This window comes from Setaria italica, chromosome IX (genome assembly GCF_000263155.2).
Source record: "Setaria italica strain Yugu1 chromosome IX, Setaria_italica_v2.0, whole genome shotgun sequence".
NCBI lineage: Eukaryota > Viridiplantae > Streptophyta > Magnoliopsida > Poales > Poaceae > Setaria > Setaria italica.
This window is the reverse complement of record NC_028458.1, coordinates 53,047,513-53,069,546: the sequence shown is the minus strand read 5'-3', so window position 1 is coordinate 53,069,546 and position 22,034 is coordinate 53,047,513. Positions and strand designations below refer to the sequence as shown.

General features: G+C 45.2%; 3 protein-coding genes across 3 annotated transcripts; all 3 read left to right on the top strand.

Moving 5' to 3' along the window:
• The first annotated feature begins 6,277 nt into the window (after nt 1-6,277).
• Nucleotides 6,278-10,121, top strand: LOC101779598 (protein transport protein Sec61 subunit alpha). The gene is made up of 7 exons (XM_004985155.4): nt 6,278-6,434; nt 7,259-7,606; nt 7,820-8,047; nt 8,128-8,482; nt 8,565-8,689; nt 8,802-8,937; nt 9,505-10,121. The coding sequence occupies exons 2-7, from the start codon at nt 7,263-7,265 to the stop codon at nt 9,742-9,744; spliced, it is 1,428 nt and encodes a 475-aa protein (XP_004985212.1). The 5' UTR covers nt 6,278-6,434; nt 7,259-7,262; the 3' UTR covers nt 9,745-10,121.
• A 783-nt stretch (nt 10,122-10,904) lies between these two features.
• LOC101786351 (DNA (cytosine-5)-methyltransferase DRM2) lies at nt 10,905-15,434 on the top strand. Its single transcript, XM_022822983.1, has 8 exons — nt 10,905-11,037; nt 11,273-11,401; nt 11,546-11,627; nt 11,711-11,757; nt 11,859-12,038; nt 13,138-13,237; nt 13,844-13,935; nt 14,032-15,434. The coding sequence occupies exons 1-8, from the start codon at nt 11,032-11,034 to the stop codon at nt 15,166-15,168; spliced, it is 1,773 nt and encodes a 590-aa protein (XP_022678718.1). The 5' UTR covers nt 10,905-11,031; the 3' UTR covers nt 15,169-15,434.
• Nucleotides 15,435-15,813: 379 nt separating this feature from the next.
• On the top strand, nt 15,814-18,560 carry LOC101779200. Its single transcript, XM_004985154.3, has 9 exons — nt 15,814-16,103; nt 16,178-16,262; nt 16,371-16,412; nt 16,523-16,691; nt 17,130-17,182; nt 17,320-17,538; nt 17,806-17,852; nt 17,972-18,084; nt 18,171-18,560. The coding sequence occupies exons 1-8, from the start codon at nt 15,886-15,888 to the stop codon at nt 18,024-18,026; spliced, it is 888 nt and encodes a 295-aa protein (XP_004985211.1). The 5' UTR covers nt 15,814-15,885; the 3' UTR covers nt 18,027-18,084; nt 18,171-18,560.
• The last annotated feature ends 3,474 nt before the right edge of the window (nt 18,561-22,034 follow it).

Genomic DNA, 22,034 nt, shown 5'->3' with positions numbered 1-22,034 from the left:
CGTCAGACTGATAGTGAAAATTTTCTGCCTTGCCGCTTGCGTGAAACTATCAGCCGGTGATGAAAAAGGAGGACTGCCGTGATTATCCTTTTCTCCTCACCCCTTTACTTTATCCTTTTCGCCAGGGATAAAATGTTTCGAACGATCTTTGTACATGTAAGAGAGATGCTGGTTCAGTAATGATTGTACCTGAATGATGAGAGGAGCAGTGCAGCTCTTGTAGTCACCTGCCGTGTCTGCGTTATCGGCAGTAACTATATATCCCTTCGTTTAAAAAAGAATCGGTAATTATTCCTTTATATATAGAGTCTCTGTCCTTTCAGTTAATTTGAAAGTTTATACTACTTGGACGTCGCCGTTCCGGTCTTTTGGCGTTGCCGGCCGATCGGATCAAGCTTACTTGCTCGTTCCCAATCAGCAATCACACATGGCTCCATTTGCCATTAACAAGTGCGCACTTGGTAACCGGCATTCCTTGCACGGATCATCGTCGACGGCAGATCGAGACAACGCTTCTACAAGCTAGTGGCAGCGTTCTTGCGTTCGCTGGACAGCAATGTGGCCCGTCATGGACCTACTAATTCGATCGGCTAACCGACCTGACTAGCTGCCGTACTAACCGACGCATGTGAAGCTGTGAACTCGGCGCAAATTCTCCGGCCGTGTTGCCAGGTTGCAGCCATGCATCTAATGATCTAAATGTTCCCACGCCGCACGTCGTGTAAAAGCAAAAACAGTCCACCCCGAAAGCTCTTTCTAAGCTTCTAAGGGCATGTTTGGTAACAAGAATCAGTTTCGTTTCTCAAGTAGAAATGGTGCCAAACGGGGTAGAAGTGAAACGTTCAGACTCGAAACGTTTCTCGTTTCCTGCCTGGGAGCTCGAATCGGCCAGAACGTGGTTTCACGGTGATCCTGATTCCTTGATCGTGTACCTTCCCATCTACTTTGCTAAAAATTAATTACGCAATTGCATTATCCTCTCCAATCTGACAATATGGATGTATGTTTGATCATGTGCCCTTTTGGAGTACTGTTGCATAAGCATATATCAATATTTTTTTTAGTGGCCCAACAGTGGGTTAATAGATTTATAATTACCACTGGTATTTGTCGTACTCTTTATTTAATCCTGTTATTACTCGAGAACAAAATATTACATGTCCAAGGGTATATGGGTTTATTCCACCACATTGTTCTTTTCTCGGAATCTGAATCTAGCCAGCTTGCCAAACAGTTCAAGAGTGATTCTGTTTCTCCAAAAAAATATTTCTAGAAGGAATCTAGATCTGAAATGTTTCTATGTGAGGGGGTGTTTGTTTCTTTAGTCCCTCCTAAAATTTCTGTCACATCGAATGTTTAGATACTAATTAGGAGTACTAAATATAGACTAATTACAAAACCAATTGCACAGATGGAGACTAATTTGCGAGACGAATCTATTAAGCCTAATTAGTTCATGATTTGAAAATATGATGCTACAGTAAACATGTGCTAATGATGGATTAATTAAGCTTAATAGATTCGTCTCGTGAATTAGCCTCCATCTGTGTAATTAGTTTTATAATTAGCTCATATTTAGTCCTCCTAATTAGTCTCCGAATATTCGATGTGACATGAATTTTAGGAGGTCCTAAAGATCCAAACACCCTCTGAATCTAGATCCCCACCAAACGCACCCTAAGAGGGTGTTTGGGAGGGGGGCTAAACTTTAGCCCCCTACTTTTAGTAGATTTTAGCCCTTCTCATCCAAACACCAGGGCTAAAATGGAGGGGCTAAACTTTAGCCCCCCATAATCCATTAGCCCCTCCAAGGGGTGTTAAAATGGGCTAAAGAGGCTAAAAGTGGTCCCCTTGTCCTAAATTCCACCCCTTACCCCTCCCGCACCCCTTCTCTCTCCTCCGCCCGGCACATCGCCTCCGCCTCGCCGGCCACACGTCGCCTCCGCCTCGCTGGCCACGCCGCCTTCGTCGAGCCCCACCGCCCAAGCCGCCTCTGCCGGACCCCGCCGCCCAAGCCACCTCCGCCTGGATCCACTTTCTGCGGCGCAGGGAGGGCCTGGATCGGACCTCCTCCTCCTCCTCCGATGCCGCATCCGCCGCTTCCTCCTCCCAGGCGCCCGACGACGACTCGCCGCCTCCACCAGCTGAGCTGCTGCCTCTACCCCGGCGAGCCTCCCGCTGCGGCATCCCTCCGTGCAGTCGCGCCAGCGTCGCGGGCTCCCCTCCGCGCCGGTCGACCCCGCGGCTCATCCGCCAGCGTGGCTCGCGGACCCCGCGAAGCCCCGGCCGCGGCGCTCCATGCGCAGCTCCAGCAAGCGGAGGAGGAGGCAGAGGAGAGGGCACATCCGCTGCCCCACCGCTCCTCCACTATTAATCCGTCGACCGAGCCTCGAGCCGGGTGGTGCGGCGGGCAGGGTTGTTGGTCGCGGCGCGAAGGCGGGCTACGTCGGCGGTGCACGAGGGCGGCTGTCAGGAGGACGTGGGATCTGGGCGCAGCGGTTGAGCTGTGCGAGGAGGTGGTCCACCGCCAACGTCGGGGATAAGAGGAGGATGTGGCTGCCGTGCTTGCTCAATTGGAGTTGACAAGGAAGGAGTTGCAGAGGGGTAGAGGAGAGGAGATAAATGAGGATAAAAAAGTATTTTGACAATCAAAGTGCTAAAGTTTAGCCCTCTACCTAAACATCTCACCGTGTCAAAGTTTAGCACTCTATTTGAGGGGGCTAAACTTTAACCCTAAAGTTTAGCCCCTTTCTCCCAAGCAGGTATAAGTCGTCAAGGAAGGTTGAACAAAATGGTTGAACATGCAGTGAGCCAGGGACGGCGTTGTTTTGTACTGACAATCTGACATGCTACATACTGCCCATCACTGGATGCTCTCTGGTCCAGTACAATGACTGGTCTGAACTCTGAAGTCTGAACATAGTATGAACTGAGCAAACGCTACTGCTGTAACGCTGTATACTACGTACGCTCGGTTGCAGCAGCAGGAGTAATGCACATGCTCACAACAGTTCAGAGTCTTCAGAACAGTCTGTCCGAGGAGACAGCAGCGGATGGGGGTTGACGGTGAGGACGACACGTCAATGCCCAATGTTAAATACTAGCATCAATTCTCACGTCAATGCCCAATGTTAAATACGAGCAGCGGATGGGGGTTCCCACCGGCAGACGCCAGGGGACGACGACTGGGTTTCCACCGGCAGGGCATGCCTCGCTCTACTCTGCTTCAGGTGCTGCCGAATTCAGTCCAGCTCGGGACACCGTCCTTAATTTTCTGCGTGGACGTGTGGAAAGGATCTGATTCGTTAGGCGCGTGCCATCTCAGTTCCAAGTTTGAACTTTGAAGCGTGTGTATGAACGGCGGTCTTGTCCTCGTTTGGGCGTATATATCGTCTGCGGCTATCCTGTTTTGTTTGTTTCGCAGATAGATCACTGAGGCTTTTTAGTTACCCTAAAATTCCCAAAATTACCACTATGCAAAAAGAAGATTTCCCATCACATCAAACTTGCGGTACATGCATGGAGTACTAAATGTAGATGAAATTAAAAACTAATTGCACAATTTTGTGTACTTTGCGAGACGAATCTTTTAAGCATAATTAGTCAATGTTTAGACAATAATTTACAAATACAAACGAAATGTTACAGTTGCGCATTTATAATAAAATGCAAATTTTACCACTCCAAATTTAGGAACTAAATAGCCCTGAGCTCGCTCAAATGCTCTGTATCCAGCATGGAGTGACCGGTACGTACTTTCAGTTTTTCCTTTCTTTTCTTACTTAAAAGATGGAAGGTCTCAGCGCGTGGAATGATGTGCTCAATCTCTACAGGCTGACATGTGTAACGTGTTTCTGTGTACCTCGGCGTGACGGTGAGATAATTCACGTTGTCTTTCCATGTTTTGCGCCTCCGTAGACAACTTCCATCGGCCCGCCATCCTGAGCGGGCCTGACAAGCCTTGTAGACATGTAAGTCCAGCCCAATTAAAACCAGGATCCGTTCTGCTGCGCTTCTGCCCCCTCCCCGGTCCCCAATCTCTATCCGTATCACTGCATACACGGCACACGTCGGAGGAGTTGTCTAGGTGTCATAATTCTTTTGGGGTTGAAATTCGCTTTTAGTGAAGTTCTAAAAGTAGCTTTATGCAGTCTAAATACGGTTTTCGTTTAATCTGATGTACATAATCCTAAGATCTAGACAACTCATTGAACAAATTACATGTTGCGCTGCTTGGCAGGCAGATAATTTTGCACGGCACGAAGCAAACGGCTGGCCCATTAGCCACAGGACACAGCCGCCGTATTTGTCCCTTGTTAGTCCATCGCTAGTCGGTGCACGGAGCCAAATCCTTTCGCGATCACACGTACCGACCGGGTTCCACCAAGAGTCCAAGGGCCAAGGCCGACGAGTCAAAAAAATCTTTCGATCGATTCGGCTTGGGACAAAACGATCTTCGCAAACTCCAACACCTGCAGATAGCTCCCGGCGTTTGACTCTTCCCTTCGCTCCAGCCTGCGGTCCTTCTCAAGTTCGTAGGAGACTGATGAGTCTCAGAGAGTTCCGACGCGAAGTGTTCCCTCTCCTCTCCAGAGGCTGGATACGACCCCGTACAGGTTATTTATACGTAACCATATCATGCAAAGATGCAACTGAGCTGACCAGCAAACACACATATTCTAAGTTATTTAAATGGGACAGTCCACTAAGAATGACACGTGTCAGCCACTCAGCCTAGATAGTACATTCCTACGTGCCACGTGTGTTTTAGCTTAATGTGGAATGCGTGAATCACTTCACGAGTTCACGGCAAAATCATATGGAGAAAGTAGAAACTCCAAAGCATTTGTTCCCTACTGATGAGTAGGGAGGGTTCTGTCTCCCGGAGTGCTCCCTCTCCCTCTCCCTCTCCCTCCTAGAGCCTTGATCTGTCAGGACACCCGCAATAGGTGCTGATAGACTCTCTACGAGATTCCAGGTAGGAAAGAGAAACGAGGAAAAAGAATGAAGTGTCGCTAGAGCTGACGAGAGCCGCTAGCACGCATCCCCATGCTGAGTGGATCCCCACCACATGCTCGCGCCTTCTCTCTTTGCTTCCTCTATCTCTTAGGTGGAGACCGGACGCAGCTGCGGCTGCAGAACGGAGGCGTGGGCGGTGGTTGTCGCCGCCACAACCACTCTCGGCACGCCCTGGCACCGTGCGAGCAGCCGTGTGCGTCGAACACGCCTCCCAACGTCAACTCGCCTCTACGCCACGGCTAGTGTGAAGATGCCTCGCACAACATGTCCTGTGAAGATGCCTCGCACAACATGTCCTGTGAAGATGCCTCGCACAACATGTCCCTTCTGCAGTGCGGCTGCCGCTAGAGACTCTATGGTGGCCGATAATCTGTTCACCCGTATGAAAATGAGGAAGAAGATAAGGGAGGAGGTTATTTTACGCACAGTGTTAAAGATGAATCGTCGAAGACATCACCATTTATGCTCTCTATAAGCTGAGAGAGTAAAATGTCGATAGCCATTGCAGGTGCCCTCATGGCTCCCTTTCATTCGTTACAGATGCCCAATATTACAACAACGGTTTTAACGTATCTGACTATGGGCCTGTTTGGTTTAAGTTGCTTATTTTGCTTATTTTTAGTCTAGCTGTTTGGATACCCTTGCTTATGAGCATTGAATGAGGTGGACATTGTCATATTTGCCCTTAGTAGAGTGGGAGGAGTAGAGTGCATTGAATGAGGGTAGGAGGTGTAAAGTGCATCTTTTGCTAAAAATAAGCAGCCCCATAAGCAACCCAATAAGTAAGGGTAATTGGTTTCATAAGCAAATATTTATTTTAAGTTGCTTATGCACTCAAACCAAACAAGTCCTATCATGCCACGTCCATCTGAGCTCAATATGAATCATCACTAGACAAAAGTAACTCCAAACACATCCAAGAACAGAAATGCCTAACCATCTTGGAAAAACCTCCAAAACATTTATTACGGACTCATTCCCCAAAACCGAACCATTTTTATCCGAACGGGACAAGTCCAGGTCATCCATCCCCGGACCGCGAAGCGTGTCTTTATTGCGGGCGCTCGTGAGCCGTGCCTTGTGGTCGACGCGACCCACATGCTTTCCGGTACCAGCTCCACGTCACGGGAGCGGATCGCGGCCGCACGCTCCAGATCCGACGGGCCGCGGCGCCATCCGAGGCCACGCGGCCCCACCTGCAGCGGGCGGCGACCTTGTCCCCGTCCCGTTCCCGGCTCCGGCTTCTCTCTCTAAAACCCCGCTGTTCGCGGCCTCATCTCCCTCTCTCTCTCTCCTCCTCCTCCCCCCCTCCTCTCTTCTCTCTCTATTCCTTGTCGCCTAGGGGTTCACGCCGTCGTCAGCGGCTGCGGCGGCGAAGTTTCTGCCCTCCCCGGCGTCGGATCGTCGTCGGCCAGGTAAAGCCTCCCGCGCCTGCTACTTACCCTTTCCTCCAGCGTGGATCTCGGCTCTCGAGAGGTTTCAGATTCAGGGAGGATGGTTCGTGAGATTTGCTGCGATTCGCGGCGGTCTCTGATAGATGCGAGTGATGGAGTCGATACTCGGTTGCTAGATTTGCGCTTGGTTCTTAGGGGATGAAGATTTTCTGTGGTTTAATTCGTGGGATCGATCAAAACCGATGATGGAACAGGTGACTGTTGTTGGTCATGCCGTATGGAAAGGGTAGAATCGGCTAAATTGTCGGGGATCCAAGCTAATTGGTGAATGATGTTTGCGTATTTTTCATGCCATAGATGAGCGTCACATGGACCAACTAGGCAGGCAGTTCTGTATGTTGATCCGCTTCTGTATGTTGTTAGATGTGCAGGAAAATGATTCTAGATATTTGCAGATCATATCCGTCCTAAGTTTCTGTGGCTTAAGTCTAGCCAGCACATGTTCGTTTCCAGTTAAATCTTGATGCAGAATGTGAATTTTGGTTTGCTCGTTTCAATTTTGATGTAAATTGAGCATTATGTTGTTCAACTCAATCCAACGCAGGATCCTATCTGTATCTCCTTGAAGAAAGAAATTTGTGTCGATTCACTGTTTTATTACGAATTTTGTGCTTGCTGCGTCTGTGTATAAATGATTGTTTGAGTGGTAGGTTCATTTATGTTTCGATCAAACTGGTGTGTCTTGTTAATCAGAATAGACTGTATGGTGTTGCATCATTGTACCATGCAGAGGTTTTCATGCGCATTATACAATACGTTGACTGATTTATCGTTCCTGAACACAGGAAGATGGCTGGCGGCTTTAGAGTATTGCATCTGGTCAGGCCCTTTCTGGCTTTCTTGCCAGAGGTGCAGAGCGCGGATAGGAAAATACCATTCAGAGAAAAAGTGATCTACACAGTTATTTCTCTCTTCATTTTCCTGGTGTGCAGCCAGCTCCCACTCTATGGCATTCATTCGACTACTGGAGCTGATCCTTTCTACTGGATGCGTGTTATCCTTGCATCAAACCGTGGTACTGTTATGGAGTTGGGTATTACTCCAATTGTGACATCTGGGATGGTAATGCAACTTCTTGTGGGATCGAAGATCATTGAAGTTGACAATAGCGTGAGGGAGGACCGTGCTCTGCTGTAAGTACTAAGTATATTATCTCTTACTAAAAATAACAGAAACTTCAGTTTGTTATGGTTATAAATATTAGAGGATATTTGAATACTTGTTCATAGTCCATGTGTAGCCTTCCTCTATCCAGTGAACTGCCAAATGAGATTATGAAGCCTGCTTATTTGTACTTATTATATCCAGCAATTGTATTTTGATGCACATTGCACTTCTTTACTCAGGAATGGTGCACAAAAGTTGCTTGGTATCCTGATTGCGATTGGGGAAGCTGTGGCATATGTTCTGTCTGGAATGTATGGCAGTGTAAGCCAACTTGGAACAGGGAATGCTATTCTCATTATACTTCAGCTTTTCTTTGCTGGCATCATTGTCATCTGCCTGGATGAACTTCTCCAGAAAGGTTATGGTTTGGGATCTGGCATTTCTCTGTTCATTGCTACCAATATCTGGTAAGCATGTTGGATTCAATTCTTTTGTTGATATGCTATTCTGTTACACTTAGTCTTATAATCAGACTGCTGTCATGTAGTGAGAATATCATCTGGAAGGCGTTTAGCCCCACAACCATCAACAGTGGCCGTGGTGCTGAATTTGAAGGGGCTGTCATTGCATTGTTCCATCTGTTGATTACGAGAACTGATAAAGTCCGTGCTCTTCGTGAAGCTTTCTACCGCCAGAATCTTCCAAATGTGACCAATTTGCTTGCTACCGTCTTAGTCTTCCTCATAGTTATCTATTTCCAAGGCTTCCGTGTTGTGCTTCCAGTGAGATCAAAGAATGCTCGTGGGCAGCAAGGCTCGTATCCAATTAAGCTGTTCTACACTTCAAACATGCCCATTATTCTGCACTCTGCACTGATTACCAACCTCTATTTCATATCCCAGGTACACACCTCATTTCCAGTGCTGTAGTAAGTTTAATCTTCCATGTGTGTGCAAGTGCTAATGTATTTTATTGCTATCGCAGCTTCTCTACAGGAAGTACAGCGGGAATTTCCTTGTTAACCTTCTTGGGAAATGGAAGGAGTCTGAGTACTCTGGGCATTCTGTTCCTGTTGGTGGTCTTGCTTACTATGTCACTGCCCCATCAAGGTGAAAAGCTAGTTTCTTTGATGTGAAGTCCTTGTCCGTGTTACAGTTTCTTCTACTCATCACATGATTGGCTTTTCTTCTGACTGACCATAGCATTTTGGAATCAATGCAGTTTGGCTGATGTCATTGCAAATCCATTCCATGCACTGTTTTATGTGGTCTTCATGCTGTCAGCTTGTGCACTGTTCTCAAAGACATGGATTGAAGTTTCTGGTTCATCAGCAAAGGATGTTGCTAAGCAGCTCAAGGTAAAAACAATTCATGTGTAAATTTTTATTATCTAATTCATCTTCCAGGCTGAGGGTAGTTCATCGTAACACACTGTGTTATATATGATTGAGAAATTTGGAGACCAGTATGTCAATTAGCAGTTTACTAATAGTATCTCTATTAACAATGCATGTGCATTTGATTTTTGTGGTGTCAAATCTGTTCGTATTTGTGCTAGACTTTAATACTTTATCTGGTCTTTAAATCTGTGTATATGAAACCTGAGATGGAAGAAAATGTTTTTAGTTGAGTGGAGTACACCTCTCATTAATGTCTTAGTCACATTATTATGCACATGGCATACAAAAGGATGAATAACCCTTACATGTGTTTACAGTTTATTAGTCAGGAAACCATTATTCTCTACCTCTGGAACTTCTTTTATCAGTTTCTCCAGCCATTTGCTAGGGGCATCAATGTCTAACATTTTTAGTTGAGATATGGAGCAGACTTTTGAGTGTGTTGGTCTACTGATTATATGTTCAAGAATGCAAATTTATTATGCAACAGCTACATGCAAAGTCCTGACACTGAAACTTCAACAGGAACAACAAATGGTGATGCCAGGCCACCGTGAGTCCAACTTGCAGAAGGAACTGAACCGATATATCCCAACTGCTGCTGCATTTGGTGGAGTATGCATTGGTGCATTGACTGTCCTAGCTGATTTCATGGGTGCGATCGGTTCAGGAACTGGTATACTCCTCGCCGTGACAATCATATACCAATACTTTGAGACCTTTGAGAAGGAAAGGGCGACGGAGCTCGGTTTCTTTGGTTTTTGATCAATCTTGTAAGTCGCAGTACTGCTTGGCCAGCGGTTATGGCTGTAACTTGAGGCTACATTCTGTTTAGGTTGCCTTCTTGGATAGGATGTTCATGTAGCAGAATCTGCGTGTGTTTTCAGCTGGGTGTGGTGGCATGTGCATTGTCTAAGTAGGCATGCTCATCCGTCCTCCATGGCTCCATCAGTCCCCTGTGGTCTGCTCATGCCTTGACAATCGGATGTTTTGCGATCAATTCAGTTACTTTTGAACAGAGCATGTTCTTATGGCCACCTTGTGTTTCCTCTCTTATTTCTTTTCCAGATTTCTAGATGCTATGTAGATTGCAAATGTAATGTAAGCACATTGATTGCAACGATTCTCGCTCATTGATTTTACTAAGCGTCTTTGAAAACTTTTTACAAGACCATAATACGAACAGAGAGATGGGGCTAAACATCTGGTTACGACTTACGAGAGAGGAAATCGGTTGCGCGTGCAGTGTGCATTCCACAGAAAGCACATGCTAGTCTGTCACGCAAATCTGACAAGTGACAACATTGCTATCTATCCTGTGCAATTCATCCTAAAATATACCTACTTTAAGATTTGTATAAGTCAAAATACCAAATTATCTCAAATTTGATTAAGTTTATAAAAAATACCCACATCTATGACACTAAATAAGTTTGGTTTCATGATTTGTTTGGATGCTAATTTGTTATCGTAGATTTTAATATGTTCTTATTTAAATTCGATCAAACATAAAATACTTGATTTAGGATAAATGTAAACTAACTATATTTTGGGATTAGAAAATAACATCGCTAAAAAACTATTGGTTTTGATAAATTATATGCATGGGGATTTTACAAAAGTATAACTTTATATTTTAAAATCTTATTACGATATGTCTTTATAATTATTTCGAAAAAAAGATATTGTCTTTATAACAATTGATTATATGTTTTAAAAAAATAATGGTCAAACTATAACTTTGAAATCAAGGTCGTAATACGGTTTAGGGTGGACTCCTCGTTCCCTACGACGACTGCGGCGTCCCGAGATAGCAGCCGGTGAATACTCTCCCTCAGAGCAATACGGCCCCACAGGTCAGAGTGCTATCATCGATTCATCGGCGACGTGCCGACGTGTCTACAGACGGGCGGGCTACATTCGCGGTGGAAATTCTCGTAGGGTTTAAGCGGCGGCGAGGAGCCAGTCCTGCGCCATCGCGGCCTCCTCGGCTCGGCTCCTCCCGTCCTCCGTCTTCTCAACAGGTTGACTGGCTGAGGCAAAGCTTCCAGCATGGCGGTAAGTTTCCTGCCTTTTTTTTTATAGACATTTATGCTCTGTCGCCCTGTCGGCCTCTCTTTTCTCTTCTCCTCCCCATCTGCATTTTGTTTCTTGGTACTCAAAAACCTGCAGATCCTTTGTGCCGGATCAAAGTTATATGTGGTTTTACATTTCAGTCTTCAGATGGGATATTGGCATTGCTGGTGGTTTGGTTCTGTTGCGACTTGGGTTACGCTGAATTCGTGTCTCACAGGGCTGGATCAGCGATAGCGATGACGAAGAGAAGTTGGAGTCGGATGGTGACGGCAAGGACCGAGCTGGCTCGCCAGCGCCATCGAGGAACCAGCTAGGTGCTACCGGCCCATCCACGCTGGTAAGGCAGGTAAGAGATCAGTACAAGCACCCTAATGCGTAGTTTTGAACTCACCAGATTGTTATTTGTCCATCTCATGTTAGCATGACCTTGTTGTGCCTATGGTCCTAAATTCCTAATGTGGTGTCTGCTTGTGGAACTGCGTGGAAGCAGGGTAATGGGAAGATCAATGGGGCAGGGCCATCTGCCTCTTTGGTGGAGCACTTTGTAGGGATAGGTCTCATTAAGGAGAATGGTGAGTAGTAGTTGTTTTTTCCCCTCAATTTATTAGGCTAAAACTGTTTTGCATACCCTTTTTTACTACTGAATTTGTTTCAGGGGATGGTGGCGCAGAGTCGTTACTAGAGCTTCTTCTGACCTACAAGGTATTTGGCAATGCGCCTTCTTTTATTGGTCATTCATTTTTAGCCTCTTACTGGATGGTGGGAAAGACATTTCTGTTTTACAAGTGATATTTGGAATTCAGGCGATAAGCAATGAACCTTCAGTGGATAAATGCTCTGCTTCTGTTCTTTCAAAAAGAAACTCTTCTGGTCCTGGACCTCGGACTGTTGACAAAAACGATGGCATTCTTGCAAATTGTGATGCCGAGGGTGCTGGTAGGAGTAGCAACAGGGATCTTACTTCCGATGATTCCGGTGATGAGGTACTTTCAAGCTCCCCCACTTGATCAAAGTTATTTTCACTATATTCAGTTTTGACGATTAGATTAATCTACCTGATCCCGTGTAAATTAGTTTTGCACTTGTTTCATGGTAACCGCGCCCTTACATTTTTGGTACTGTGCAAATCCGTTATTTGGTGCAAATTATAGGGTCGTGCATTCACATCCATTCCCTTTATTTTTTCAAAGTAACAGGTTTTGCCTACATAACTGTAACGAAAATAGAATGGGCCTTTGTTTTCCTTTTTATTTTGGGGGTCGGTTGTTTTAGGCAAATTTACATATTCGCATATGATTAAGCTTGATAATCTTGGTACAGATTTCATACTTCTTTCATCTTGATCGTTAGTTTTTCCTATGGTGATTATATGGTGCAACGGCATTCATAGTTCTGTCCATCAGTGATTTTGTCTGGTAGTTTCCAGCCTTGGACTTTTTAAGTTTTGTGTTACATATGTGTACAAGCAGGTGACAATTGGACTTGAGTTGTAATTGGTGGTTAGGGATAGAGTTTGGGTCGTGTTGTGTATCCCTGGGCCTATAAATATAAGTGTGCCAGTGCCACCGTGTAACGTGAATAGAGTTTGGCAGCTGGCATAGGCAGCGGCGACATTTTGACTCCACCTTCATGTGGTCTGACCATGGGTGGCTGCAGTGGTGCCTTGCTGCTGGTCTAGCTGTTATCACTCATCAGGAGGAACGTCTGTAGTCATTGCCCCAGGGATGTAGGCACTATTGGCTGAACCTTGCTAACTAATCGTGCCTTGATGTCGTTCTCCTGTATGGTTCCTGAGATGAGCACGGCGTTTATGTTCTTGTGTGCTTCCACGTTCATTGATTTGAGGTTTCTGACATGTCAATATCATTGATGGTTTTCCTATAGACTCGTGTATCTAGAGCTGCATGCAGCTAATTGGTTGAATTAAACAAAAACAATTTGGTGCTTAGGTACTAGAAGTTGGTATTTCCCTAGTTAAAATTTAGTGGTACCTTTCAAGGGCAATAAAAATGCTCTTCCAAAGAATTCAGGTTGCATCTGTTTGAATACTCTCAGTGCTTTCTAACTTGTGCTTTTATGCAGGATTTCCTACAAGGCATATCACAAAAGGATGAGAAAATTGAGTCCCTAGTGAGAATGGGCTTTCCTAAAGATGAAGCAGAAATGGCTGTTGTTAGATGTGGTATGCTCTCCATTGAAGTTGTTGCAAATGTCTTTTTGAACATGCTCATAAATAAAATTCCTATTTCATTTTTGAGAGTGGTAATTAGGTTCTTTCTCTTGTTTATACGAGCAACAGCATGGTATTTTGCATAATCGCCTTATTTCACCCACCTCCTTATTCCAAGGTTATGTTCTAGCCTAGTGGAGTATGTTCTTTTATAGAACCAATCGGTTGGATAACACAATCATTATGTTTCATGTGATTATCAATCTTTCTATTTCTTTCTAGTTTTCTGAGATTTTTCCTCAGGTGCTTAAACTTGAAACCAGTAGACTTGGATGCATTTTTTCAACTGAGATAGCCTGATCTGGTGGATTTTTGCCAAGCTATTTATTGTTTGCATAAAGTCAGGGGGCTGTAGAAGTACTTTTGGTCTGACGTGAGAGCACTAAGGATCTCAAGCACTTGCTATCAAATAAAAATCTTTTTTTGTTTCTTGTAAGCAAACATATCTCTTGCAAATTCTACTGTATTGTCTCTAACTGATTTGCATCCATCTTCGGTTAGACCCAATCCAAATTCCTTTATTCACTGATTCTGTCTACTTCGGTTTAATATTACTAGGGCAGGATGCACCTATGTCTGTTCTGGTTGATTTAATCTATAATTCAGAAGCTTCAGAAGATGGTTGCTATGGCAATTTCTCTGACCATGAGGTAACTTTTTGTATAACTGTCCATTTCTATCAGCAGAAATGTTTGGTTCTTTAAATTAAGTGGAATGGAACTAGTACAATGTTTGTGCTTCTACAGGATAATTCTTATGGAGGAAGAAAGGAAAAGAGGAAGAGATTTGAAGGTGCAGAAGAAGGAAGTAGAGGGCCCTTAGATAGTAGCAGTTACGAACCAATGCCTCTCCCAAACCCAATGGTTGGGTTTAACCTGCCAAATCAGAGGTTAAGATCAGTGGACAGGTGTCTACCCTCAAAGGCTATTGGGCCGCCCTTCTTCTACTATGAGAACGTGGCCATTGCTCCAAAGGGTGTATGGACGACGATATCACGGTTCTTGTATGACATCCAACCTGAGTTTGTGGATTCCAGGTTCTTATGTGCGGCTGCCAGGAAAAGAGGTTACATACATAACCTGCCAATTACAAATAGGTCACCTCTCCTTCCCTTACCCACAAAGACAATATTTGAGGCCTTCCCCCGTACTAAAAAGTGGTGGCCGACATGGGACCCAAGAAAACAGCTCAATTGCCTCCTCACCAATGTGGCTAAACCAAAGTTGATGGAACAGATTCACCATGCTCTTGCAAAATGTGAGGATCCACCACCTCGACGTGTTCAGAAGTATGTCTTGGAAACCTGCAGGGAGGGGAACCTGGTATGGGTTGGTCTGAACAAGGTTGCTCATCTGGAGCCTAATGAGATGGAATTCCTGCTTGGTTTTCCCAAGGACCACACCAGGGGAATCAGCATGACTGAGAGATACAAGTCTTTGGGCAATTCATTCCATGTTGACACCGTTGCATACCATCTCTCGGTACTTCGGGACATGTTTCCACATGGCATGAATGTCCTTTCCTTGTTCTCTGGCATAGGAGGAGCCGAGGTAGCTCTCCACAGGCTTGGCATACACATGAAGACGGTCGTTTCGGTAGAGATATCTGAGGTGAACAGGTTCGTCTTGAGGAGTTGGTGGGATCAAACCCAAACGGGCACTCTGATTGAGATTGCTGATGTTCAGAGCCTGACTTCCGAGAGGCTCGAGTCATTCATCAGTAGGATTGGTGGTTTTGACCTGGTGATTGGGGGCAGCCCCTGCAACAATCTTGCCGGGCGCAATCGTTCCAGCCGTGATGGCTTGGAGGGCGAGCAATCTTCCCTCTTCTACCATTATTCTAGGATTTTGGACACTGTGAAGTCCATTATGGGTAGAAAGTAGAAGACTATTGCAGTCTACCATAGAACTGAACTGATATGCATTGGAGCAATGACTACCCTAGCTCCTGATTTCATGGGTGCAACTGGTTCAGCAACCGGTATGACCATCATATGGTCTTTTTAGTTTCTTTGGTATATGATCATGCTATGGCTAAATCTTCGTGCTAGTCACTACACCGATTGTTTTGATCGGCCGTGCTTCAGTTTCTGTACTCCTTGATTTCAATTTATTAGAGCCATGCCCTGTGTGACTGGCAGTACGCTATTACTTCCAGCTGTTATTTGTGATCATTTCTGTCCAATAAGTTCTGGATGAGCTGTTAATTGTGATAATCTCTGTCCAGTAACTTTGAGCTGTTATTAACGTTAAAAGAATTGATCTGTTATTAAATGGACACGGGAAGGAATTTTTCAGGAAGCAACGATTTTATTGGTACAGTTGCGGGAAACCATGCTTCTTATTTACAATTAATCCCGGTTTTATAACTGTATCTTTTCTGCAAAACAAATGGTTTGTGAAATTAACTCAAACATTATCTTATTTTTTTTCCATTTGACCGTTGTATGGCCGTAAACCAGCGCCCTTCTGAATTTTTCTGATAAAAATCCAAGAGGAGGAAGCCGCGGCTGCCGGGTACCTCTGCCTCTATCTCTCTTCCAAGTGGGCCAGGGGACAAAGCGACGCAAAACCCTTCTCCGCGAGTCCGCAGGCGAAGCAATGGAGAGCTCCGCAGCAACCCCAACCCGGCCGCCCCACCAGCCCGCCGCCTCCCCATCGCCGTCGCCCTCGTCGCTGAGGCTGTGGAGGTCGGCGGCGCTTCGCAACGTGCGCAACCAATGGTCGCATCTGCACGCCGCCACGGAACAGTGGCTGGCCGCCGCCGCCGACGGCCGCTCCCACGCCTCCTTGCTCGTCAACGCCCACATCTCCCACAGGTAGGCCTCCTCTTTCTCTGCGATTCAGGGGTGCCACGGGGTTTGACATCTCTTTGTGTGGGGTTGGCTGTCAGGGACATGCCGGGGACGGATTTGGGGGTGCTCAAGGACATGCCGGGGATCCGAGATAAGGCGAGCTCCAAGTTGGCGCTTAGAGAGGTAGTAACACCTTGGCCGGCAATTCAGTGTAAGATTTGTTTGATCGCGCGAATTAGTTTGCCACTGCACTGCTAATCTTTTGATTTTGTTTCTCCTTGCTTGGTTTAGGAGCAATACGGTGACATGCTTCTGTCGTGCTACAAGAATATGGTAATTTACCTGTACAAGGCTATGCTGGTTCGATTCTTTAAGTCTGGAGCCTGTAGTGCATCGATGTGAACTCCTGAAGTAATATTTTTTCCTGTTTACCCTGTTGATAGGTCCGTGCTTTGTGCCGCTTGGTTAAAGCTTCCCGTTCCATGCGCTGTTTTTCCAAAGTGTCCCCAAATGGTTCTGTTGCACAATTTTCTGAACGACAAGATGATTTAAATGATTTAGGGGATGGTGGAGGCGCCCCAGTATTCAAATGGTTTTCAATACTAGAGTTTGGTGAGTTGCTCTTTTCTTTCCAATGCATACCTATAACGATTCACTGCCCTTATGAATCACATCAGAGTATTTCCAGTGGTGCATACACTTTGAATTTGATAAATGCATGTGGATTAACTTGCTAAGTCACTATGACCTTTCCTCTGTTGGATATGCCAAGGATTTCCTATCTTATATCCTTACCTTTTATAAAAGGTTCAAAAGTTAAATGAGTTTGATGTATTGGCAGAACAACTATTAATTATAGCATACCTTTCTCTGCGGTATGCTGTATTATCTCATTGAACAAACTTACTTTAAATACCTTGCTTCTCATGTTTGAGAAAAAAAAACACCATCCTGGTTTTTTTAAGATGGCTGCTCAGGTTCATGTTGGCATGTTTCTAATCCACTGTAATAGAATTCTTATGTTTAATTTTATTTTGTGAACTATCTTAGAGAGTCTTGCCCAGGAGCTTGTTGAGATGTTTGTTTCAGACCTAAAGTTGAAGGTACATCCCTCTTTGCATTCAGTTTTCAGTACATCTGTGTTTTAACTTGTGCTGTTCGTAATCAGGTTTGTTTTGCTTGCTCGCATTCTCTTTTTTGGACAAAGTCACCTGACAATGGAAACCATTTGCATTTTTAGAGACTGCTTGTCTTGGAACTTCTCTCGATTTCTTTCAAGGAAGGTGCAGAACATCAGACATCATTAGATTGGGGTGATGAGCTATATGATGGTGAATCAGATGAACTTCAGAGTATTGGCCTTCAGTCAGGCGAGACCTGCCCACTGCCTGAAAATTGGTGCGCCTATATTTCAGGGAGTCAGCGACCTGCCAGTCACCCTTCGCATGAAGTTTTACAGGTATATAGTTTGCAAAATTCACTTGAATTTGATATTCAGGGAATCTTGCAGTTTATCTAGATGCCTGCATTTCTTCCTAGTTGATGCATCTTATATCTTCTTTTTGGTAGACTTAGTAAGTGCTCAAGACATACATTGCGAAATGGAGTACTAAGTTGTCACCTTGCAAACAAAGGATTTATGGAAGGATTAGATCAAATTTAGCTACCTTAAGCTGTCATGCTTCCCGAACAAAGGGTTATATCTTGTTTACTTCTTCTTTTACAGGTTTATTTAACTGCATGGCTTGCGAATGTGAATATCAAGAAGAGTAGGTAAGCAAACTTTTGTATCTTTTGACTTCTGAGTTTTACATACTAACAATATCAGAATTTACAAATTGAACTTGGAAGAACTAATATGACAACAATGATGATTTCTTTTGTTATCTCAGAATTGATGCAATATTTGAGCTTGTTGAGGAGGAGATGAAAATCAAATTGTCTTGAAGATTTTGATGCATCTTGTTGGACCATTCAAGTCGGATGGAAAAGAGAAAACAGTTAGGTTAGGATTCACCTGCTCTCTCTATCTAGTGTCTTTCTTTGTCTTAATAGAAGTCTTGAGAACTTATCTAAGCTTTTGGAATGCAGTACTGCTCTCAAATGCTTATGGCCAGCAAGATTTAGTTGCTGAAAACTACAGATCTAAGTCAGGACAAAACCATGCTAGTTACCCAATGAAGGGTCACCGCGGAATCGCTTTGGGAGAAGATCATTGACCATAATCTGTTCTTTAAACTGCATTAGATAGCTCCTTTGCTTTTCAAAAAAAAAATTAGATAGCTCCTGAGTTTTTGAGGATCATTTGCCTAGCTTCATGTTTGTTCTGGCTGTTGTAAGTGTGCAATATCGATCTTCTTTTGCATGCATTACTGATTTTGTTGGCATGCTCCTGCAAAACATGCCTTGCTTTTGTTGGTTTTCAGTATATTTGTATATTAGATATTTTCTGTTAAATATTTCCGAGTACTATTGTATGGACCCAGAGATAGGAAGTATGCTGTTGTCCTTAGGTGCTGGAAGGATTTTGGGTGGGTAGCCTGTGTGGAATAAAGGCAAAGCACGTCGCTGCCAGGCTGTACTGCCTTGGCCCGCTATGCCTATAACCAGGCTGGGCCTGTCAGCCCATCAGTGTCCCCAGATCCAAAAACTTTTGTCTTTCTGCACTTGGGAAAAAGGAAAGGCTTTCGCCTCCTTTTTTTTGTTCCGTCAGCCTAACTTAGTAACGTGTAACAAGTACTTCACTGTTTTTAGATTCTCCCTTGTACACCATTACTTACACTACAAATTACGGCATGCTCTGTTCCTGGGGAAATAAGTCATGGCATTTTCCATCGACACTGAACAGCCAAGTTGTGCACAAAATATTTCTGGGTTTTTCTAGCCACTGTGCTATTGCCATAGGGATCCATCTGGCCTATAGTCTGCGTGACTCCTGCACGCGCTCTCCGCTTGTGGCCATTTCCGAACCAGCCTCGGTTCGAGGGTGTGGGTGTCAAGAGCTCAGGCGCTCAGCTGGTAAGAGGAGCCAATGCCTCGGCAGCTGCCGCACATCCCAAGCAAAGCAAGCACTTGATGCTGGAGAACCTCGATTCCACTAGCACTAGGGGACCCAACCCAAGCATGAGGCGTGGCATGCCCGACATCGATTTCCAATGATTGAGACTTGGAAAGATTCAATAAAGGGATGATGATTCCTAGTACGAATTAAAAAGGTGGGCCAGTGGGTATGGACCAGATGCTTCCATGTTCCCCCTTTCCCCTTTTATAAAAATTCATATCGACCAAGGCTTGCATCAGTACAATATTCTCATTCCCAGGACACTGGTCAAACATGTGCTCCCTTGAATCACTCACTGGCAGTGCCACTGATGACTGATCCTCTCAGACTCTTGTGCCTCGCATTAATAAAATACTAGACCCCGATTCAGAAGTCTGAACTGGTCAGGTAAGTCCAGGGCCTTGTTTAGTTGGCCAATTTGGGAGGTGCCAAATTACTGTTACAGCACTGTAGCACACTGTAGCGTTTCGTTTGTATTTGTGAATTATTGTCCAAATATTGACTAATTAGGCTCAAAAGATTCGTCTCGTAAAGTACAACAAAACTGTGCAATTACTTTTTAATTTCATCTACATTTAGTACTCCATGCATGTACCGCAAGTTTGATGTGATGGGGAATCTTCTTTTTGCATAGTGTCAAAGTTGGAAGTTGGGAGTAACTAAACATGGCCCAGGTCAGTCCAGGCCAGCTCTGATCGACTGATTTCTCTCTCTACCTGACTGAGACCTGCCAGACACAGATAGAGAGAGAAAGAGGGGGACTCTGCTGCTACAAACAAATACCACAACTATAAAGCATAGGCCTTGTTTAGTTGGGGAATTTGGGAGGTGCCAAATTACTGTTACAGCACTGTAGCACACTGTAGCGTTTCGTTTGTATTTGTGAATTATTGTCCAAATATTGACTAATTAGGCTCAAAAGATTCGTCTCGCAAAGTACAACAAAACTGTGCAATTAGTTTTTAATTTCATCTACATTTAGTACTCTATGCATGTACCGCAAGTTTGATGTGATGGGGAATCTTCTTTTTGCATAGTGTCAAAGTTGGGAGTTGGGAGTAACTAAACATGGCCATAGTTTTCCCCAGCCTCACATGAGTATGACCAAAACCACCCTGGCGACCACACGTCCAGACATTCCGTGACCCTGGTGCTGGGATAGAGAGAGAGAGAGGAGAAGAGAATGATGCTGATGCCGAGGGACGCGGCGACCTGCAGCGGCAGCCGACGACGAACACGCACCCCCATCACGAGCCGGTCAATCCCAGCCGGCCGTACTGCCAGTAATCAATACCCCGAATGTTCCTGCCCTGTCTCCACTTGGCCCTTTTCAATGTTCTTTTCGAAGAAAACAACGGCAACATCAGCAGGTCAGGTGCACGCCCATCTGCCGACGCCACGGGGGCAGGCCACAGGCCAGGGCAGGGCAGGGTCAGGCGCTCGTGCGCGTCGCCGTGTCGCCGTCAGGGTTCAGGCGCTCCAGATCCCCCAGCCGGGGCAACTGGTGGCCACATCAAAGCCCTCCTGGTCTCCCTCTGGCGCGCGCACGCACGGGTGCTCGATCCCTTTGTTAGGCCTTGTTTAGTTGGGGAATTTGGGAGGTGCCAAATTACTGTTACAGCACTGTAGCACACTGTAGCGTTTCGTTTGTATTTGTGAATTATTGTCCAAATATTGACTAATTAGGCTCAAAAGATTCGTCTTGCAAAGTACAACAAAACTGTGCAATTAGTTTTTAATTTCATCTACATTTAGTACTCCATGCATGTACCGCAAGTTTGATGTGATGGGGAATCTTCTTTTTGCATAGTGTCAAAGTTGGGAGTTGGGAGTAACTAAACATGGCCTTAATTATGATGACGGGGCCTGCTTTAAAACCGGAAAGGTCTCGTCCTCCTTTCCCTTGCGTACTCGCACGCCATCAGGCACCTGTGCTGGTGTCCAAATCAGCAGGCAGACTTTTTTTTTTTTGCGTTTTGAAAAGGGCAGCTCGGCGCAAGTCAACCTCAGACGCAGTTTTAATTGTGGATCAGGCAACTTGAGAGAATGATGCTGGCTTTGCTCCAATGAAAGGTTGGGAATTGATAGATGGGTGGATAGTCTCCTGGATCCTCTCATCACTCGCGCAAAGTACAAAAAAGGAGAATGGCACCATGACACATGATGTGACAATCTCATTTATCAATCGGCAAATCCACTTTGCAACTCCTTCCTCAAGTCAGCATTTTTAATAATGCTCTAGTACAGCAACCGGAAAAAGGAGAGATTAGAAAGGGAGGGCATCTAATCTGCACACTCACACTACACATGCGAACGTGTGGGTGTGCTAGGCCGGCCTCCCCTTGTTTTTCCACGGGAAAAAGGTGGAGTGGAGTCGTAGCATGCCGTTGGCAGGCAGGTGTCGCTTTGCCCAAGAATCTTGGAGCCGACAGCCAAGTGCGTGCGCTGACACGCAGAGTGGCATGTGACGCACACGCCGGCCGTTGGGGCAACCCGGCAAGGCATGGAATGAGCGAGCCGCTGACTGCTGCGCACGCAGCCGCCAAGCCGGTGTGCACGGTTTTGTCTCGTGCAGCCGCTTTTGTTTGGGCGCCGGGCCGGGCCGGACGGGACAGTGACTCAGTGAGTGAGAGTGCAAGCAATTAAGGCCTCCTCCGATGGTACGAGTTAGCAGCTAGCTCTAAGCACTTCAGGAGATAACCCTTTCAATAATCTGATTCTTAGCACATAGCTCATAATATGAATGACTTCACACGTCATCTCCATGTAATCTTGAAATACGTGTATAAGACTATCTCTTGATCAAGAGATAGCTCGTCTCTCTTCTATTAAAATATGAGAAAATATTTTATGAGCCATCACTGCGACAATAGAAGGAGGCTGCAAAGTAGGGT